Source organism: Acomys russatus, chromosome 20 (assembly GCF_903995435.1).
Source record: "Acomys russatus chromosome 20, mAcoRus1.1, whole genome shotgun sequence".
Classification (NCBI taxonomy): Eukaryota; Metazoa; Chordata; class Mammalia; order Rodentia; family Muridae; genus Acomys; species Acomys russatus.
The window spans coordinates 31,382,804-31,405,931 of record NC_067156.1 but is presented as its reverse complement, the minus strand read 5'-3'; the positions used below and the strand labels follow the sequence as shown (position 1 = coordinate 31,405,931).

The window sequence follows — 23,128 nt, the reverse complement described above, 5'->3', positions numbered from 1 at the left end:
ACAGACTTAGGTTTGCTTTGCAGAAGTTTTCCAACACAGAGCAAGGATGAAACAGCTACTGCTGAATCAGGTAGGGGCAGCTGAGAAACCCAGGATACCACAGGGCTTGAGTCACACACACCACTTTGCTAATAACGTACCCAGGAACCCAGGAACCCCGACCTGCGCCGATGCGCATGTACACCCTGCTTCTACATAAAGTGCGTTGCTCCTTGGCAGTCGTACAGCAATACCCATCCTATTTTAGCATGCCTTAAGATACAGTAAGGAATAAGGGAAGAAGAGAAATTGGCCAACTACCCCAAACTGGTTTGGGTTTTGTGTACCTTAAGGCAACTGTACCTTCTGAGTGAGCTTATAGGTAAACCCCTCCATTTACTTTCTTATGCATTGCAAAACTGGGCATGCTTGTTATTAAAATCAGGTGCATTGTGGGAAAGGACATCTACAGTAAGCAGGGCTTACATCACACACACCTTTCTAATGACACAGAAAGACCCTCCTCCTAGCAACCAACTCTTTCTCCTGGACCCCATAAAAAGAAGCCTCCAACAATAATTGGGGGGTTCTTGGACATTCTATCTCCAATAGGCTACTGCTTCTTTGCACCGAGTCCTCTACTGCCTTTAAATAAAACTGCTTTGTCATTTGTGCGCACCTTTTCAATTATCTTAGTAAGTTGCCAAGAACCTGGAAACACTTACTGCCAACAGTGGCCAAGAGCAGTGCCCTCCCATTTACACCACGCAGCTTTACGTCATCAGTATTCCCTGATGTAGTACCAATAAGTCCAAGCAGACTTTTGTAAATGTTGAGGAAAGAGCCGGGGAGATGCTCCAGTGATTAAGAGCAACTGCTGCTCTGCCAGAGGACCCAGTTTTGATTAGCAGCACCCACATGGGGTTCACAGCAATCTGTAATTCCAGTTTCAGGGGATACTATGCCTTCTTCTGGCAGTGCGCACACATGGTGCACAGCATAACATGCAGGTGAAACACTTATACACATAAAAATAAAAAGTTCTAAAACATGTTAAGAAGAGACTATGCATGTTTCATTATGTTGGCAAAAGCTTGTATTTAACCAGGGCTCTTGAACTGCAGTCATTCACGGTCCCCTTCATGAGTCTTGCCATTTTCCTTTCAATTTTATTACTGGATCCAATAATAATATTTTGCCTATATTATATATTTTCTTTAAGTTCGTTTACTTTCTTAACTGAAAATATTGCACATAAGCCTTGATGTCTCATATAAATGTAGACAGAAAACGCAAACAATGAAGGGATACATTGACAAAATCATCTCAGTTACTGGAGGACAGTATTACCTGACAAATGCTCTGTATTTGGACCAGCTCTGTCTTTCAGTGAACAAGATTAAGGCAAACTACTACTAAAACAACCAGATCGTTTTCTGGGAGGGATGTAGTACTGGAAAAAACCTGAGTAAGGAGTGCCTTTCTCATTATGTCAATTCAATGTTATTTAAGAGTCTAATATTGGATTATTTCATTGTTATAAAGTTTATCTATGAAGTTTATATACAAGACATGTGTGTGTGTATGACAGATGAATCGAGCTAGGGTAATCAATGTGCTGGGAATACCTGTCATATAGATAATTACAAGCAAATCATGTACTTACCATGTTCATCAAGTAAAATATTGTCGGGTTTCATATCCCTAGGGAAGGAAATAAGGAAAAGATAAAACGGTTCATAATAAAACAAAGTGAAAGCAAAAGTGTTCAGTAGATCCTATTTAGGGTTGGCACGCTGTACTAGCATTCATTCCCAAGGTCAGAGAATCCACGAGACAGTTAACGTGAGCTGTGCAAATTAGAACACTAGGGATCCAGCCCAGCTCACACATCAATAGATAGAGGAATTGGGCTCTGAACCTGGACTTCTCCCATTCACAAAGACTCTTAATTCCTATAGCATGAAAGTACTGGTCCACGGGGAATTATGGAACATTTACATTGACAGAAAGTAGCTTGAATAATATTAGCCATTGTCTTCCTGTGAAATCCCAGTTACACATGGTCTAATGCCTTTAATAGCTTAATTACTGTACTAAAGGTAGTAAAAGGGAATCAATCATCTATGCACTATGTATAACATGATAGCCATAATTAATATGCATTACATTGTATATTAGAAATGTGCTGAGATAGATGGTCAACTTCTGACAAGATCACTCAAAGCCAAAAAGGTAACTGCATGAGAAGGTCCTGGTAATTTTCTTGATAGTAATATTCATTTCATCATGTATAATTATTTCAATTTATTCCAAATTCAATTCATTTCCTATCAACTCAACATTGATGAATGATTATTTATCAAAGCCTAATGGTGTGTACCTTTAAAATATGCCTATGTTATTAGAAATGAAAGGGATAGTAAAAAGATGGTGAGGGGAAGTGAAAACCATTCTTCCAGTAGAAGGTATTTTGAGATAACAAATAGGAACCCTGATGGCCAACAGTGTTTTCAATGTTCTCATGAAATGATTACACTAGATGGTTCTCCTCGATCAGTGACTAGCACTGTAGTTTATAACAAGCCACACTTCTCCTTGCTCAGATTTTCACTACCCTTCCCTAATGTACCATTAAAATGCTTCAGCCTAGATTCACAAAAGCCATTAGGGAAGAAATGCTGAAACAGGTTTGGGAACACATTATCAGTTTGGTCAAGTGGCTTTTATGTTGTTAGAATAAAAAGTGACCTTAGCTTTTGACAGACCAAGGCTGGACATCCCCCTTTCTTGGTGAAATTAATGAGCTTCCAAAAAAATAATACTTAATCATAAACAGAAGTGGGTACATGCTACATCCAGCCTTCAGGTGGCATGGATTAATTTGTTAATCCTGAAACTTTCCTTTTATGATCTATAGAGGAATCACATTTCTCTGCAGCAGGATGCTTTACTGTGCTATAGGGTGCAATTTACTGAAAAGATAATGTAACAGGATTTCAAATTGCATGTGTCTGTGGCTAAGCGCTCTTGTAATATTGCAGACCTGCCTCCAAATCCTTTGTTTGAAGAATCAAGTCCAAACTCTCACACGTCATAGAAGCCATTGTGCTATCTGGTTCTGTGCTCCAGCCATATCAATACCTGTGGGAGCCTCTACCATATTCCCTGTAAGCTTTTGCCTGCTCATTACCAGAGTTGTTGCTCTTTAGCCTGTATCTGACCCTCTCACTACAGCACTGAGACACCCGGCAGATTTACCCTGGCCATCAGAGATTTCACTTCCTGCAAGAAACCTTCCGTGACACCCTAGTGCTAGACCAAATGTGTGGATGTGGTTTCGACTTCCTTGTCATGTGTGCCACACTTAGGTACAATGCTTCAACACACTCAGGCTCACGACATCCTTGATGCTAGAGATCATTTCTTGGGTGGCACATAGAGTCCCAGTCTATGGTGGTCACTAAGGGAGACGCGGGGGAAATTTTAGCACACAGAAGGTGGACCCAACAGGATAAGCCAGATGCTGCTGCACACCACCAAAACTGTGGCAGGAAGCTTGCGGTAAAGCAGCCATCAGCACTTTGCACCATTTTCAGATTGTATCCAGTTGACATCAGTGTTTTCTGGCAAAGCAAAAGCCCCAGGAAGGAAAGAGTTGGGTATGGTAAGTCCAATACCAATATCTCTTTGCCTGTACTTATGAGGGTTCGTGCCCAAAATGAATCACCACACATTTCACATTTTGTGATTTTACCACTAAGTCCTTCAGTATTGTGGTTGATTCTTTTTGCACTTTCTCATCTTTTTGTCCATTAGGCTTCCCAGAACTTACTGTGAAACTGAGAATATTATAGAGAAATCCAAAAGGTGAATAACTCATTGCTTATGCGTTTTTTACTTTAATTTTATGTTTATTTCATCTTCAGGTAGTTACCCACTTGGGTAAGCCACTGTGCTCAGATAACAGGGAGAGAAATGAGATCTTGTTCCCTCGGGGATGAAGAGGATGAAAAAAGATGCAGAAGGAACTGGACCAGAGAGGTATGCAGTGGTAAAGGGGCATGTTTATCTCAACATGAAAGGAAGAATATGAGAAAGCTAATAAAAAATGTGGATTTTTAAAAGCATTAGAATAAATTACATAAGCTTAGGATCTAACTACACAGTTTTTGAAAACTATAATGAGGTAACTTCTAAGTCAGTAAAGGTGAATTTGCAGTCTGATAAAATGATTTATTCGTTCACAAGAAAAAAAGAAACTGAAAAGAAACTTAGAGAGTTAGATTAATATTCCTGCTAGACCAAGTTTGAGTTTTCTACTTCTGAATTTTAGTATTCAGCAACACTTCAGTACCCTACAGTAAATCAGAATATGAAATCATTTTTCCCAAGATGGTTATTTCACTTATAGCTGTCTCTAATATGGTTTAACTTAGTGGTCAACAGACATGGATAAGTTTGAAGTTCCCCTGGAAACTGGGAGCTGTGGGATCTCTCTACCAAAGTTCAGGCATAAGCCATCACACGCTGTGTCTGTCCAGAACTACTGGGTTCCTCTCTGACATTTTGAGATAAAAAGTCACATTTAGAGACTAATCAAGAAGACAACACCACCAACAATGGATGATGTTGAGGATACGAAGAGCCTTGTACACTGTTGGGAGAACGGCTGTGAGTCTGGCCACTATAGAAATCAGCAGTAAAGTTCTCCAAGATTCAAAAAGTTCTTGAGACTAAAATGACACATCTATGCTCTCCTGAAGGAACCCAGCCCAGTGAACAATAGGATGGAAATAATACTGAGCGTACATATCCAAGTATCAGTGTGCTGGGCAATGCCATGACACTTGCCTACTCTGAAGTCCCTTCACATTTTGATTGTTCCTCAGACCCCCATGCCCTCACCCCTTGCTTCCTCTCTGTGGGTGACCATAGTGTGTCAATTCACAAACATCAGAGAACCTTGCAGACCACATACCTTTTGACTTGCCACCGTCTTCTCTTGGGCTATGGCGTACCAGCTCTTCTGTGGGACCTGGAGTCCTGTCCTCTTCCCTTTCCCGCTTTCCCTTGAGGGAATGTCCTCATATTGTACACCAACTCCTCCTTCTCCTTTATAGAAGTACGTTACCGTAGGATCTACTCCAACACACCTCCACTCATTGCTACATGGTACTCTTCCCTTGAGGAAGAGTCTGAATCTAACACTGACGGGGGACCTGGCAACAGCAGCTGCTACTTCCCAGATCCTGAACAGACTTCCATCTCCTTGGGTCCTTGAAATTACTCCTGTCAGCTACATCAATCCCCCCTCACTGTGCCAAATCCAATCACCGCACAGTTATTTATGCTACACTTTCTGGAGAGTAATCACCCCTTCCTTCATGACACACTCTGTTTTCATGCCTTAGAAAGTCATAAGTTACTGGGTCTCTTCTACCTCAAAGATCCCTCCTCAGCCTCCTTTGCTGGCATCTTCTGGCTCAAAGCTCTGAACGTTGGGCTCTATCAAGGTTCCGGTCTATGCAGAACTGCCTTCCACTAAATGGCTGCATTTAGTCTTATGATTTTAAATATTATTTACATTCCAAATGATAATGCACATGAAGCACATTTCTAATCCTTACCCTGGAATTACAGATAAGTACATAAAATTGTTCATCTGATGGTCTCATCTGCATAAGATACATAAAAAATGCAAAGTTCCTTGAACAGAACCTTCCCTGTCTATCCACAACCCTCAACCATACAAGACCAAAATGATTCCAGAATTCCTTACCCCAGTACCTGGCTCCATAGTTCTCCTGTTTTAAAACTGAAAACATTGAACTATCTCGTAAGTTTTCTGTTTTGAACTCCTAACACCAATTGCTTAGCAACTCTTGATAAGTCTACCTTTAGAATAGAATTGCTGGAAATAGCATTGGGATCTCCCAGAATATAAAGTATGAAAATAACACACTGTCCAACAGCTTCATAGCTTAGACGTCTAAGCCAAAGGTTTGAATGAGAATTTGTGCAGGGGTTTGTGTGCCCACGTCCATAGCAGTGTTATTATTCACAGTAGTCGATGGGAAAGCTCTGAAGATGTAAGGTGGCTATAGTTTCCACCATGTTCAAGTAGTCACTGTGTTTTTGTCACTGAAAATGATCAAGTTTCACGTCTTACACATTTTAAGCATCAATAGATAAATTAGTAACAGAATTACCAATCTGCTACTGAAAAAAACACTACAGTGGTACCTTTGTTTTCCTCCATGTGCCTTCCCTACCTGAGCTCCCACTGGCTTTCACCCCACAGGTATAAGAGTGACACTGTTGGCTGCTACCTCATATACAGGCGAAACTCCACCACATGCCAGCTCCCTGGCCTCCATCCCCCTTTTCCAGACAGCCCCTTATGCCCACAGTCCTGATTCCCGCCCAGTTCCATGGCTGAGAGCACGGTGTACTCTGCCCCACACCACACCAGCCTAACCATGCTACAAGTCATGTTGTTAGCAAAACACCATTAGAACCAGTTGTTTCACTGTTGATCTGCTCTGCTCATTCCTTCTCTCTCTTCTACTAGGATGTAAGTTCTCTGAGAAAAGGCACGTTTGTCTCTTGTTTAAGGCAGAAGCCACTGGGGCTCGTAAAAGTGCCCAGAGGAGAGTAAAGTGTTTAAGTAAATGGTCATCATAAAAATTATGTGTGAGTCCTGGTACTAAATGCTATAACACAAAAGCTTCCAACAGGTTTTTGATGCCGCTTACACTGCATTCACTGTCTGCCTACTGCAAGCCTGGCCCCTTTTAGTAAGTGTATGAGCATGGGTCAGGGTGAGGGATGACAGGTGAGAGCGTATGACTGCAGACAGGGGCTTTGGATTTGCAGAGTGGAAAAGTACACGTCCGGGGACACACACATTCTGTGGAACTCTGCTACATTTCGCTTTGACAAGGCAGACAAACAAGCAAGCAAACAAAAAAGCCGCGTCTCACTGAGACAGCTGTTTCTACCTTCCAAGGAATATAAATAGCAAGGAAGAAACACAATGCTCCCTGGGGCAGGGTCCAAGTGGAACTGATATATCTGCCAGTCTCACTTGAGTGACTTTACAAGACATTAGCAGAGTCTAATTGGGTAATTACATCCCTTCCCTGCACCTTCAATGGAGTCAAGTTGCTCACCCTGCAATCCCACAGAGGGTGTATGAGAATAGGGAACAAGGAACTCAATGTAGCCAAACCCAAATAAATGCCCCCAGCACCCCACAGTTTCTGACTAGATAACAGGTTCGTTTTGTTTTTATTTATGTTGTTGTATAGCACATCCTCAAGCTGAGCCATCTTCAAGTTCTAGGGCGGAAATAATATATATATATATAATTTTAATATTTTAAATTAATATACTATACATAATACAAACATATGTGTAAAATATGTAAGATTTGGAGAGTCACACGAAGACTAGTGGTACTTACATTAGTCCTATAGTAAAAGCATGAGGTGGTGGGTGAGAGGAGAAGTTATAAGCACAATGTATGTTGAAGCAGGAAGCAGAGTACAAAGTTTTCTGGACCAGACTGTGTCCTAGACCAGATATTTTGCTCTAAGATTTCACTTCGTTAGCTTTGCTTGCTTCTTATGGACTTTTGGGTCCTATAGTCGAAGCTCTCTAAGACACCTGCTCCTTCATTATCTGCACACACGGTCTAATCTCTGCAGGAGAACCATGGAAAGGAATAAAGGTGGAGCCCTGGGAGGAACTAAAATCTACACCTGCACTTAACCCTTGTCTTACCAATTGTCTGAGCATCTCTCACCATTAGCAGAGGACTGGATAAAGGCATTCTGGGTTCTCAGCATCACAGTGAATATTTCTAATGTTCAGTGAATGTGCTGTACGTATTTGATATTTTAGGTACAAATGGCTATTGAGGTCAACAATATTTTGTAATTTTCATTCCAGCTAGTGCCCCCATTATATGCTAAGGAGGCAGTATCTATTCGTGGAGGGATCACGAGGATAGGAGTCTTAAGGATGCATGGAAGTGTCGTTCTGCGTGCCCTAAATAACATGACTTTCTTTTCCCATTGTTTCCCATTGTGTCACCAACATACTCTCCCAAAACAGCTTCCCCCTCTCTCTCTTATAGTCTGAATTTCTGATCAATTTGTTCTTGACACTTTAGCTCACACACCCCTTAGCAAACAAAAGCCACAAACATTAGACACTGACCTTGGGAACCCCCGCTTCTCCTGCTCCCCACCGCCTAAGTTCTTTTCACCTAAGAAAGGTGCCTTTCTTCAGTAGAGTGGGAAGAGGGCAGGAGGGAGCAGATGCTGAGGGCCTTCTGTGGAAACCAGACTCAACTCTAGCAGAGAGTGGTTGGGGGAGTTAACAGAAGCATTAATTCAAGGGGCAGAGAAGAACCTCTCCACAGGCTCACATTTCCAGTGCCAGTGTGTACCACGATGAAATCTTAGGCTGTGACACAGCTGTCAACTCGGCTTGAAAGGGTCTGACTTGAAGCTACATTTAAGTGCAGAATGTAGCAGAGAGGCCAGCCTGACCTCCAAAATCTTTGTGCCTTGGTCTTTTGTGGTCTACTCAGTCTCGCTCTAAAGGACACTGCCACCACCCGCCCCTCTCCTCCCCCAGTGAGTTCTTGTTCCTTATTCATCCTCCAAATAAGTCAGCAACACAAAGCTGATCATCAATCAATAATCTACCACTATTCTCACAATCACCAAGGTTGCAATGGCAGAGAGGGGCTTAAACCACCTGTTTGTTTGTTTGTTTGTATTTCTTTCCTCAGTGACTAGCTTTGCTATGTAAAGGACCAATCGAATTGGTTGTTTCTGCCTATGCAGATGAAAAAGGCTTCCATGGACAAAGAGAATGAGGCTTGTAATTGATTAGCAACTCCTGACTACAACACAGAAGGGAAGCTTGGGAACAAGCCACGACACTGCTTCCAGCTGTGGTCCTTACTGTCTCTGTCTTGCAGCTGTGTTACAAACATCTAATAAACAAGTATCTTCCAAACCTCAGAGCAGCTCTGTCCTATAGGCATCACCCCATTTAGACGGATGATTGACGGATGATTGCCAGATGAGACTTGGCAGAGCTGGAACCACCACCACAAACTGGTGCAAACCTGATTTACAATTGGGACCTCCATTCCTTACATCTCCTAAGATGAGAGAGGGGTTGGATGTGGCTCAAGTTGGCCTAGAGTAAGTATGTTTTTTTTTGTCATATTTTCCTATTGTACATTTGTAAGTCATACACATATTCTAGTTTAAGGATGCATTGCTAAAGATCAGATGTGTGAATGCAGTTTAAGATACGTTGAACTTGGAAAGGTAGAGCTTAGTGAAAAGCTGGAAACACGTAGCTCGCACTCCAGTTTCCTAGGTCCCCATGTGATCTCTTCCACTCCCTGAATTCCTGCCTTTGTGGTGCTTTTTGCCATAAGATGTCTGCCCAGCCACAAGGGCTTCACAGTGCTATGGTGTTTGGACTTTCAGTGCCTACAAATACAAGATAAATAAGACATTTCTTTATAAGTATCCAGCTACAAATATTTTGTTATAGCAATGAAAAAATAGACCAATCTAGACATCTAACTCTATTTCATTTTTTTCAAAGTTTTCAATTTCTTACTGTGGAGGAAAATCTGTTCTATGAGAAGATGAGATGCATTCCTGATGACCCAGGTTCCCAGCAGCAGGGAGTGCAGACACTCCAGTTTGAGAAGTATGTCAGCATACCATGACTCCAATAGTGAGTTTTTTTTTTAAACATTGCAGTCTTTGGAAATAATGCTTGCCCATAGATAACTCTCCTTTGGGGCTTAGCATAAATCAACCTTCACTTGTTACCACTAGAACCTACAATTCAGACCCACTCTGGTGGAAACCCACATCCATTGGCTAACAGAGCAACTTGGGACAACTCACACAGCCCCTGAGACCACAGTGAGTCAGCTTCATAGGGTTAAAGTAAAGAAATGCCCCAGTCTTGGGATGGGAAGGCATCTAGAAGTAAGAGGGAATCCAAGGGAACAAACTAGTATAAAACAGTCAGGTGATGGAGAAAAGTATTTGGTTAGAAAGAAAAAGTAATTTGCTGTACTTCAACTCCAGAGATGAAGGCGCCCTCTCCAGCAGAAGGAAAAATAAACTTGTCATTTGAAAATGAAGCAAATTAACTCTCCAGATGCCAAGAGAATTAAAAAGAAGACAAAGCTAGAAGAAACATCTGTCTTTGCAGAGCAGACTGTGACTCCACCGAGCCTGGGGATGGCAGGATTTGTATGTCAAGCACACATGCCTTGTTTAGGAAACAAGTCACAGAATAAAACCAGCTGCTCCATGCCTTGAGCTGTTTTGTTTTACTGTCCTATAAAGCATACAAGGTTATAATGAAATGTCTGTATCAATTTTGTATCACTTGCCCAGAACCATGAGAAGTATTTTACGAATATTATTTCAAGTACTTCCTCCACTGCTCCACCACAATACCTGATGGTAAACAGCATTATCATTTTGGCCTTAAAGATAGTGATGCTGAATTCAGGAGAGACTGGAAAGTTGTCTAGACCCCATAGCTATTGAAGAGTGGAGTAGAGCCAGGATTAGAACATTGAATACCTATTTTTGAGTGGATGCAATGTCATGACTGCAAGCAGGTAAGTGATGTCATCACAGAAGGAGAGAGCAGGCATCAGAACACTGGGTGGCACATAGAAGTGCTTGCAGGATACTGAACACTAGAGGCAGAGGACAGATGCTTGGGCAGATGCTGCAACAAGGAGACGTGCACTGATGCAAATTGCTTAAATGAGCAAAACTGCAGTTCAGGATGCCTGGTCAGGTCCTGTATTAATTGCCGCCTTGGGTTTGTTTGCATTCTTTTTTTTTTTTTTTTTTTAAATGCAGGTGACAATAAGCTTACCTCTCTGGCTTATGCAAGAAATGTGAGGATGCACACAGCAGCTTTGACTGCTGCCGGCCGGGATGTGCTCCTGTGCAGTGAGCTGGGCTTCCATGCTCTGCTTTTGATCACGGACCTGGAAGGCCGCTCTGTGACCATAGCGGAGAGAGGAAGGCAGCCCTGCAACTGTGTCATCATGCCTGAGCATGAAAGAAAGGCACTAGGCAAACCACAGAAGTGACTGTGGAATAGCAGCTGTGTCTTTATGAGTGACAGACACGGGCCACCCTCTTCCCCCAGTTCCTAGATAAAGACTCCCAGTTGCTGCATTATTTTCTGGCAAGACCTAATTCTAAGGAATAGGGTGCTTACTTACTCAGTCCTTACAATATCCAGAACAGCCCTAACCCCCCCCCGCCCAGAAACCCTTCTTCATATTTTGTGATTCCCAGTCCCCAACCTTTGCAGCCTTTTCTTTTGGAACAAATACCAACAAACCTAATGTGTTTTACTCTACAGATGAACTTGACATGTTCCTGTTCCTGGCACTCTGAGCAGGGTGAGATCAGTTAGAAACACTCCAGAGGGAATGATGTAGCCACGCTCCTGCGCTGACCCCACACGGTCACCAAAAACACAGCTTTGAATTCTACTTTGCCATACTGTTTCATTAGCGATTTGATTTGTTGCTTTTTGATCTCAGAATCTTTGCTGCAGCTTTAGACCTGGCTGATAGCTCTAGGATGGAAAGAAACTGAACCCAGCATCACTAACTGGGCCTCTCCTCTTTTATTCAGGAAGCCAATGCTTTGTTTTGTTTTGTTTTTGAAGAAGTCACTAGCCACAGGGCCTCATATCCATATTGAAATGGGGATGCTGGGAACATAATCACTGTAACAGACTTAGACCAAGCACTGAACACTCACCTGGGTCCTGGCTACCAAACTGAGGTTATCTTACCAAGAAAAAAGGAAGGTTTGTATATAACCAGGCAGTTTAGAATGCCACTGATGTCACATGGCCTGAGGGTTAACCCCAGCCTGGTTCTGGCTGACTCTAGAAAGTTAATAAGTCTCTCCTTGTTGTTTCCTCACCTGCAATATAGGGAGGACTACGGAACTGCTCACCTCAGAGAGTTTCTGTGAAGATGAAACTGGTTCTGGAAAAGTCTTTACAAAAGAGACTGGTATACAGTAACCACTGAACGAGCTATAAGGAGTTCTAGCAAGATTAAGTTGTACATAAAGACAGTGTATAGATTTTAAGAAGAGTAGGCATCTAAGTGTCGTATGTACATAAATGAACTTGCAAATATTTAATGACTACAACCACATGCTCACAAAATGCATAGAATGTGACAGACAGACAGACTAGTTGCAGGGGACACAGGTGTAGTACTCTGATGGATCTCTTCTGGGACAGGAGTTGGCACTAGACTGATGCATCTAGAAGGTTCAGGCAAGCATACTGCAGCACTTTTTATAACTGGTATTGAGACATACAAAGGAAAACCCACCCTAAATATACTTGACTGATGGCAGTGGGTGATATTAGACACAGTTCCTTGCGAAAGACATCAAATCTTTGTTATAAGCACTCTGTAATGTTTTCCTTTTAAGTTATCAAAGTTGTTAGTGACACACTGCTTGGCAGACAGCTGCCAGATCTGTCTCCTGTGCCCAGCTACCTTGAATGAGGCACTGTCAATCACGATGCCCCCTGTGTCACCATCAGCTGGCTTGTGATCATGGCTGCCTGGCTGCTTTGAACCCTTCCTGAGCCGTTTGGGGAAATTCCACTCCAGCTGTAAGGACCACAGAAACTGTAAGCGTCCACACTGCCCATCACACACACACACACACACACACACACACACACACACACACACACAAAATGAATCTGTGCTTTATTCAGAGAGCTGCAATCTGGGGAGTCAGAATGAAATTTGCCTTCCCCCGATCTTTCTCTCATTAGCATTTTCATACAGAACCAGAACAAAGGCATCAAATCAACTCAAAATCACTTCTGCCCAGGTGGGTCTTGTCTTTGAAACTGCCTCCACCCTGAGTTGGAGAGGGAGGGTTGACCTACACTGAGGCCATTTGGTCTTGCACACAGGTCCTGAGCCATCTGGATGGCATCTTGCTTTAAGGTTAACTCACAGAAGACAGATCACTGGCCATAGGAATGTGCCAATTCTGTCGTTCGTCACAAGAAGGCACAAACGTGCTGATTACAGAGTGGCCCGCCACAGCCACACTGCAGCAGCGGATGCACTGACTTCCACTCTTCCTCCAGTTACAACGCCACCACTCTCTTCCCCACTACCGCCCCCCCCCACGTTCTCCCCGCCACCCTCCCCCCGCTGGAAGTATCTCTGAGAGACATTCAGGTCGCAACAACCCTAGACCCTTCTAGACCTCTAGAAGAACCCGCCTGCAGTTATTCCCAGTGGTTCTTCCAATCTTCCTGCTATTTCCACCCAGACCAGGTGGGGCGCACTTCCTAGGCTAACTCAGCACACAGCCTCTGGGTGACTTGTTGCCTGTGTTGCAACACTGGGCCTGTGCTCATCTGTCCCTCCCCTGTGCTGACTTCGTAAACATCCTGTGTCAGCCTTTTTACATCAGACTGTGACACTAGGCCATGGTAAAGCCTCTTTAGAGTGATTATTTTTAAAGTTTTTGACTTTTTATGATCTTTCTTATGGATAGAGTGGGCAGGGCTGTTACACTAAGAACAGATGAAGTCTTCAGGCTTCCGGTCTCTGCACTGTTAGTCATTACACAGAGCAGCAAGCCCTTTCCTGGGTACCTACAGCCACTCTCTGGCTTTGAAAGCAGGGATCCCCAAGCCTTGGTTTCTGAAGGCACAGAGTCACAAACTTATGAGTTTGAAAACACAATCTACTAGGTTGTATACCTAGATCTCCAAGCGCCTGGCATTGATGGCTGTAGCTATAGGCCTGTACTTCTCAGGATTCGGGTCTCTGAGATTAGAAGTCATTCTGTAGTAAGGCTTGGGTTGTGAAAAGTGCTGGGATTCCAGCTCTAGCAGAAACGGCCCTTTGCCTGTGCATTACTTCCACCTGACTGGAGGAAATGTGCTCTTGTGTTGTGAGAAGATTGTTGAAGCACTACACGCAGACTACATCCCAGCCCTATACAGGCTTTACTATACTACATAGTGTTTGAATATATATGCATGCATATATTTTACAAAAGCATAAAGACATGCAACAATGTAGCAGGTTTTACATACATGCATACATATTATTAATATAATCATGCAATCTAAAATTAAATACTTATATTAATACATAGAGTCACATGATGGCAATAGTCTCAGTAACAAATGGCTAAACGCAGACCTAGGGGTTTCCAGCTTCACTTGAAGTAGAAGCTAGGAATATGGGCTTTGTAGTCATAAGACCCAGGTTCAAATCCCAAACCTGCCAACATCCTAGTTCTGGGACTGTGGGCAAATGCAATTGCCTTTCTAATATACATTTCTCACTCTCTTAATAGTCACTATAGCTTTCAGCTGGCTATTTAAACAGGCACAACCTCATGTGCTTTGAGGGCACCTAACTCTATGCTGACCCAAGGCACAACCTAAGACATGTCTTATCACATGACTCCAGTTATCAGACTAGGGATGGGCTGTTAACCCAATTTGAGCCACTGAGTGGGAGGGAGGGTGATGGGCTGCTGCTGGTGCACTGTTAGATAAGTAGCCTGCAGATAAGTTTACATCTGAGTATTCTAGTTTCATAAGATAATTAATTTATTTTATTGCTTGAAGCAATGTGAGTTTAGGATTTCTATTATCTGAGCCCTGCATTCTTGTATGTCATGGAATTCTCAGACTCTACTCTGCATGTATAATGAGGGCAATGGTCACTACTTCATAAAATGATGATTTAATTAAATGGTGCAAGTAAATCACTTACTACAGAACCTGACACAGCCAAATTTCATAAAACACTGAACACGTCCTTAGCAGGTGCCCAGCGTAGGAAGAGCTAGGTCATGAGCTACTGAACATAAGCTGAGATGGCAGAGATCAACAGGTGTTTTCAATGTTCATTCAACCATTGTGATATGATAATGGTGACAGGCTTCACTTGTTATACTTAGCGACTCAGGCTGAGCTCCTTTATAGACTTAAGTCTGAGCCAGGTGGTGGAGGCACATGTCTTTAATCCCAGCAGCACCCAGGAGGCAGAGGTAGGCAGATCTCTGAGTTGGGGCCAGCTTGGTCTACAGACCTAGTTCCAGGATATCCAGGGCTACACTGGGAAACCCTGTTTTGAAAAACCAAAATAAATGAACAAATAAAATATACTTAAGCTATATTATCATCCAAAACCCTTATATAGCATCCATGACAAAATTTGGTGGTACACAGTCTGGTGTCTTCAGAGTAAGAGGGTGAGCAGGTCAGCTCATGGAATCTTTCTCACTATATGAGACCAACCAACAGATAGCTTTCTAATCATCCCCATCTTACTGAGTACACACTACAAAAGTGAAAACCCAGTTCAAGTGCATACCCTTGCTTGCTCTGCTTTTTCCCTAAACACGAACAGGATTCCTCGCTATGCCAGCATGCTTGTTTGAATGTGGCTGTGATCTAGCCTCTGCTCACACTCGTTGTCCTCTTCCTACCTTCATATGCCCTCTGCTCTGCATCAGGACATAAAGAACACCCCCTCAGACCTGTTTGTCTGTCTAGCCCTCACACCAATGCTGTCAACTTGGTTAGCTCTCCTGTGAGCACAGCGTTAAAGCAGCCCTACCTTCCAGAAGTGTGCCCACTTACATCTTTGTTTGCTATAAAGCACTAAATACAATCTGTAACTAACACAGCTCCTTAAGTAGTTAGGTTTTTGTTGATTGTTTTACCTCATAAGCTGTAATGTTTAAGAAAACAAGAAGGAGGAGGAGAGGGAAGAGGAGGAATTTTTCTCCACTCCCAAATTCTACTCAGGGCTATGTGCTGACGTATGCATAAGTAACCAATAATATGTAGCATTAAATGACTAACTCTAAAAGAGTAAAGCTTGTGCTTCGTGTGTGCTAAACTAAGTAAATTTTTATTTAATGCAGCTTACAGTCTACATATCAATAAAGCTCTTAATCTTACTGAAGTTATTAAAAGTGTAGCCCAGCCTAGTTAAATGTTACACCATAAACAAGCAAGTCCTAGCCTTTTCCAAGGTGAGTCTTCCCAAGTAGGTGGTACGTTTAAAGGCCCTTTGCAAATGTCTGATGCACACCAAGAGGGCACAGTCTCCTGTTTTCACGGAGTGTAATTCATGCTCATTCATTATTTGATAGCCTGGGAGCAGGTGCTGAACAGAGCCCAGCAATATGATACCCTTATTACTGCTCTGCATTTTGTTTTTAGGGATCAAGTAGCCCCTGTGCAAGAACAGTTAGGAAAAAAGACCGTTTGCAAGGCCTCATGATCTATGAAGATAATATTTAATAAGACAAAGAGGAAGAGCTTTTTCTTAAGCACTTCCCAGAAGACGTTAGCCCGAAACCTAAATCTAATATTTCAATGCAACAAACAACAAATGTTGTCAATATACTGAAGGCAAGAAAGGTGAACCCCAAGCAGAACACACATACTAAGAGTAATAGCGTCATCTACTTTTAGGTTTATAATATTCTCAGGCTGAACATACTGCTATGTGAATGAGGGAAAACAAACCCTCCTTTACAGGTATATAAAAGCCAACGGAGACGCCTTCAGCCGAGAAACCAGATAAAAACGTTGTATACACCTAAAATATTTCACCAAAGTTGAAAGAGAAAAAGTAGATTTGAGCAGCATGGAGAACTACAGTTGTTTGTTCTACCCCTGTGCTTGGCTACAGGAAATTACTGTCTCAAGGTTAGAGCAAACATACGTAGTCTGAAGTAAAAGTATCTTCTGCAGATCCAGCTTTCACAGAAACCATCCTCTCTTGCCTCTTCTAACAACTGCTGATATACAAGAAATCTACCAATCATTGGTTTATATGCATATATCTACAGTCTTCTATCGTGTGTGTGTGTGTGTGTGTGTGTGTGTGTGTGTGTGTGTGTGTGTGTCTTTCTGTCTGCATTCAAATCACTTCTTTTTATAAAACCACCAGTCAGGTCTGAACAGCGCCTACCTGAATAGCACCAATGACATGGGAGCAGGAGAGTTGATCCTGCTCCTTGCCAGCTGTGGCACTGGGTGAGCCAGGAGGGACAGTGCTGAAGAGCTCACCTTGGTAGAGTGGGCACAGGTGAGCTGGCAGGCCAATCAACTTGACTACCCAGGCCCAGATCCACAGCTTTGAGTTGCCCAGCTCCCAACATCTACCCCATCTATGATCTGCTGGAGCACGTGAAAGGGCCAGTCCTGCAGATACAGAGCTGCAGGATGCCCATGACCCAGGGCCACAGCAAGATATTCAAGAGAAGTCCCAGGTGATGACAGTATTGATGATGTAGCAGAAGTCAGAGGCCTCAAAAGAGACCAATGACTCATTGCAATGAACATTTGCAAGTACCTATGTGTGGACAAAAGGGTATACTGTGCCATTTAATGAGGAGAGAGAGAGAAAGAGAGAGAGAGAGAGAGAGAGAGAGAGAGAGAGAGAGACAGAGACAGAGACAGAGACACAGAGAGACAGAGACACAGAGAGACAGAGAGACAGAGACAGAGACAGAGACAGAGACAGAGACAGAGACAGAGAGCAGGCTGAATAGGCCAGAAGGAGCAGAGTAGTAAACACTGCTCCTCCATGGGTGTTGCTTCAGTTCCTACCTCTAGGTTCCTGCCTCTAGGTTCCTGCCTTTAGGTTCCTGCCCTGTCTTTCTTCAGTGATGGATTGTTACCCAAGTGTTGCAAGATGAAATAAACCTCATTCTCTCTGAGTTTGGTTTGGTCACGGAGTTTATCACCACAAAAGAAACCAACCTAGGACAGGAGGAATGCAAAGTAACACACCATACATACCAAACCCAAATCATCTTGCAGTTGGCTAAGTGGCGCTACACAGATCATGCAACCTTGAGGATGTGTGTCAGTTATTTTCATGGGGATAAAACTAAGGAAGCCAGCGTTTGGAGCAGGAACATTTTGATTGTTTATTTCTGTTTGTTTCAATGTTGGGGATGAAAGACAGTGTCCCATATCCCATGAGTAGAGCAAGAACTCTACCACTCTCTGCTCAGTCAGAGCCTTTAGTTAGGTAATCTTGCATTTGACCTTAGTCTCCAAACACTAACTGTAGGTGGTCAAGTTACTTAAATTAACCCTGCCATGTTATTGTTGACTATTAAACGGGGCACTGCTTACAGCATGCTTAGTACCATAGGGCAAGGTCTTGGTATGTGTATAATAATTAACTCTTGTTAAGTCATTAAGGCAATAGCTTTTATGTACTTTGTAGTGTAAATTAATTGGGTAAAAGGGCTGGTGAGCTAAAAGACGTAAACACATTCAGGAATGAGAAAAACATCCCAGCAGGTGACTCATTCCTAAAACCTTCAGAGCTCAGCTGTCACTGGGTTAGCATATTCATTCATTAGGGACTCATCTGTCACTTGAATGATTAGCACCACAAGGATCTCATTTTTTTGCCTATGAATTTTCACCTCAAGAAAACGAAACGTGTTACTACGTGCATGTAAATTAGATGCAAAGGTGACTGCCCAGCCTTGATCTTTACCTGTAGTCCACTGAAGATCTTCACTGAAAACAAGTATGATGTTGGTCCACACTTGAATTGCAAACAAGAGCTTGCCTGGTAAATGTGCTAAGAGCTGCTTGGCACCCATCAATGCCACATGCTCTTCAGGCAACTCATTTCACTCACACGGCCTTCTTGGAGGGGAAGGCATGTGTGGTAGAGAGTGGAGAAATGATGAGCTCACACTTAAAGAGCATCCTGCTAAGGCAAAAAGGGAGGCATCCTGGAGGCTTAGGGATGAAGGAATCACTTCTGATCCCCGGTCAACCCCCTTTCTTCTTCCTTGATGGACAAGTTCACGGCTGTGCCTAAGGTTGTAGAGGAAATTGATACTGCTAAGCAGCACAGCACATTTCTTTAGGAGAAACTGACATTATGGGGAGCTCTCAGCCCCACCCCATGGATTTCCACCTCTTATTTATGTCCTTGAGTAACTCACACAGCTTTTTGGGGTAAACCAACTCTATCACTTGCTTCTAACAAACATTGTTTTGGATTACTGGGAGCTCAGGGGTTATGTTATAGAATATTATATATTGTTATTTGAAGATATAAATGCTGTCCTGCTAATCAGCTCACTCTAGAGGAGTGGTTTTCAACCTGAGGGTCACAACCCTCCCCATTCATGGGGGCCACCTAAGACCACGGGAAAACACAGATATTCACATTAAGATCCACAACAGTAGCAAAATTACATTTGTAAAGTAGTAACAAAAATAATTTTATGGTTTGGGGTCACCATAGCATGGAGAACTGCACTAAAAGGTCACAGCATTAGAAAGATTGACAATCACTGCTCGGGGGGTCTTGGTGCTCTTGTTAAATTTGGCAAAGTAAGCTGCCATAATTCCTGCAGCTTCAAAGGAAATGAATTCTACTAACTTCCTGTCTTTCCTTGTCTGGCCCTAATCTTGAAAGAGAATCCAGTTCTGGCCAATAAGACAGCAGCTTTGGAGGAACTTCAGTTGTGCTATGCCCTCATTCCAAGCCAAAGCGGCAGCTAATAAGTACTGTTTAACTCGATGATTCATTTCTTACAAAGGAATCAAACAAAGCTATCACAGAATCTCTTTTTCTGTAGCTAGACAATAGGAATTTGTAGAGCAAATTAAGATCTGCTTCAAGCTATATTTACCTTGTATAATCATTCAAGAGCAACATGTGCATGCTAGCCTCATCCATGTTTATGCTAAATTATCCAGTGGCTGTCTACTTTGGTTACTATGCTGAATGTTGGTGATTAAACATGTGGAGAGCATTCTCTATTCATAAGGGGTTACATTTAGGAGTGAGAGAAACCAGGCTAAGAGTAACCCCGTGGCTCAGAAGGCCCTATTAGAAGCATAACCATGGCTACTGGCAAGACGTGGCTGAAGATGGGTTGACTGCGTGTGTCCAGCCCATGACCAGTTCACAACAGCTTGTAATCTTTACCATGCCTGCCCCCAAATTTAAAAGCCTTTCTTATTTTTGCTGATGTGTCTACTGAACCAATTTTTTCATGATCAACTCTTATCAATGCTGCAACGGCTGCAATGCTGCAATACTCACGCTGGCGCCTTAGCCCTACAACATTGTCTGGTAACCACACACTTTGAGGGTTTGCGTGAATATTTAGGCTAGAATCATTGTTTACAGAGGTGGTGGTTGTTGTTGTTGTTGTTGTTGCTGTCATTGTCAGGGCACTGCTACTGAGAAAGATGGTAGATGCTCCTTAGAAATTGCTACATTAGGCTGAAGTATTGATGAGTGAGGATTAATTCTTATCTGAATCTTGCTTTCAAATGAATCTGGATGCCTTTATTGGTCCCTCTTTCCCTCTCACTGTAGCAAAGTAGACAAGAGTAATAAATGAAAATACAGTCCCGTGCTCTTCTTGATAATTGAAACTTTTCTATTATTCCCTGTTCAATATTTCCATTATCAAAGGGAGATAATATTTTGCAATTTTCTCTCTCTTGTGCTGTTATTATTTATATGAGTTGCCTAATAGGATTTTTATCTCATTCCTATAGGAATAAGGAAAACACCGAGTTATAGCTTCATTAGAGGGAGGTTAATTTTACTAGAAGAAAAATGCAATCAACCATCTATTCTAATCTAAGATGACTTACTGTTAACTCTCTTATACAGTTCATCTCCATAGCCTAAATTCATAATTTAGTCTTCTACAACATCTGATAGAAGAGGGAATGCTAATTTCTTTTGGCCTACAAGAATTACTTTCCGTCAGATTATTCACTGGGGAGACTGTGGCATTCTAATCAAACACTGCTCTCCTCACAGGAATTATATTGAATTTGGGCTCTCTTATTTTTAATAGAAGCAAATAATCACTTCACCCACATTTTAAAGCCTTCACTTACTGGTTTAATATAAATAAGGGAGCATTGAAGTAGGATCTGCTACACTTTCAAAACTAAGGCTAGTTTTCAATCTGAAAGCACAGAAAATTGTTTGAATTCATTGAATAACAAAAAACTTGTCTAATTATATAAATCAAAATTAAAGTTATTGTGAAACTCTGTGTAATTATCGATTGTGTGAGGGGGAAAGCGCCCCAAACTGATAAAAATTAGCTCAATATTTTGTATGTAAAAAATTAAAAATTTAAGCCTAAAGACTGAAAAATTCTACCAATAAAATAAGACAAGGCCTCATTATATCCCACATGGGATTTATAGCAGGTGTTTATAGTAGGATACGCAATGTTTTAGAAAAATAAAGCACACACTGCATCAAGAAAGAAGTGAAAATAGAGGCCATTCTGTATTACCTCAAGAGCAGAGGAGTGTGTGTGTGTGTGTGTGCGCGCGCGCGCGTGCACTTTCATGTAGGGGAGGGTTTATGCACTCCTGTGCATGCACGTCCTGTTGAGGCAACAGGCAGAGGTTAGACATCTTTGGCATCGTCAGCCACTCTCTACCTGATGTTTTAAGACAGGGTCTCTCACTGAACCAGGAGTTGAACAATTCGGTTAGAATGGCTGGTCAATGATTTCCAGAGAGCACCAGTCCCCATTTACCCAGCACTAAGATTCTGGACACGTGCATTTTTTCAGTGAGTGCTAGTGATCCAACCTTAGTTCCTCATTCTTGTGTAGCGAGCGTCTTACTGACTGAGCCATCTCCCCAGCCCCGCTTACTCAGTCCCTTTTACATGGCTTAGGTTCAATGGCTGCTTTGGCCATTCAAACCTCTTCTCTTCTTTATCTCGTCATCTCTAATGTACCCGGCCCTTCTCATAACAGGTTTAGCTTCCGGTTTTAGAGCATTCCCTTACCCGGTGGTTTCAATGTACCCCATTTGTCTGTGCAGTTGGGATATGAGTGTTTGCAGGCACGTAGCCATACTGGCTGCCTTCTTTCTGCTCTCAGGCTCCAGCAACACTCAGCCTCAGAGTGCAGTGTGGTCAAGAGCTCTGCATTTTCCTCACGTGATGCTTCACTTATACTCTAACAATGTAATTTGGGCTAAGGTCCTTCATTTTCAGAACTAGAGTTTCAACTGTAAAATGGGGATAGCAATGCTACCAGCTTCCTGGAACTGGGAGAAGCCTGAATGGAGTAATTTACAAAGTGCTTATAGAATAATGTCTGGACTGGGAGCCACCGGTAAGTAAGTGGTCTATCTGCTGAGTATTTGAGATCATTTTGAATTACCTACCATGCCCAGATGCAAAACATGGTTTGACTCTAAACATAGAAGTCCTGTGTTTTACAGCTGCTGTCCCCTGTAATTGATTTCTTCTCCCTTGGGCCAATCTATGATGTCTCATGTATTCTTTTCCATTCACACATTTCATGTGGTGGAACTCAGGGTGTGAGTTTTACAGTCTTCTAAGTAGCTGAGAGAGAATTTATTCCGTCATCTTTTCATCAATCAAATGGAGCATTTATTTCACTGATTCTTTTGAAGGAAGAGTTATATTTTTAATTTGAGTTTTTCCATGAAAATCACCAAACACCCTGGGAAATAACTGAGCCATCAAGATGAATAAGTATGTGTCAAAATAAATGAAGAAGCAGATTTTACAAAGAGATTCTTAACACTCAGAAGCCCATATTGTTTCTGGGGCTTTTGCTTGTCTGCTTTTGTTTTTCGAGACAGGGTTTCTCTGTGTACTTTTGGCTGTCCTAGACTCTTTTCGTAGAGCAGACTGGCTCGAACTCACAGAGATCCACCTGCCTCTGCCTCCTGAGTGATGGAATTACAGGCGTGAGCCACAGTGCCCAGCACCATATTGTTTCTGAATTGATCTCTCAGCTTTACTCCCCACAAGACCACAGTTTCAGAACAACACTATTACTCTCATCTAAATTCCTTAGACAGAGAAATACTCCTTAGCGCACCAGTTTTTAAAGCCATTTGACACCATTTTAAGGTGATAACACATTGAATTGGGGTTTGGCATTTTAATAGTAAAAAGTCTTAGTTATTGGACAATTAAAGTGTCTACTGGCCCACTGTGATAAAAGAACCT

General features: G+C 42.3%; 1 protein-coding gene across 2 annotated transcripts in view; it reads right to left on the bottom strand.

The window, feature by feature from the left end:
* The window catches only part of Stk32a (serine/threonine kinase 32A), a 109,251-nt gene that overhangs the window by 29,058 nt on the left and 57,065 nt on the right, over nucleotides 1-23,128 (bottom strand). For both annotated transcript variants that reach the window (XM_051163632.1, XM_051163633.1), the window contains exon 6: nucleotides 1,646-1,683. In XM_051163632.1, the coding sequence (XP_051019589.1) occupies nucleotides 1,646-1,683 (38 nt within the window). The remainder of the gene's footprint in view (nucleotides 1-1,645; nucleotides 1,684-23,128) is intronic.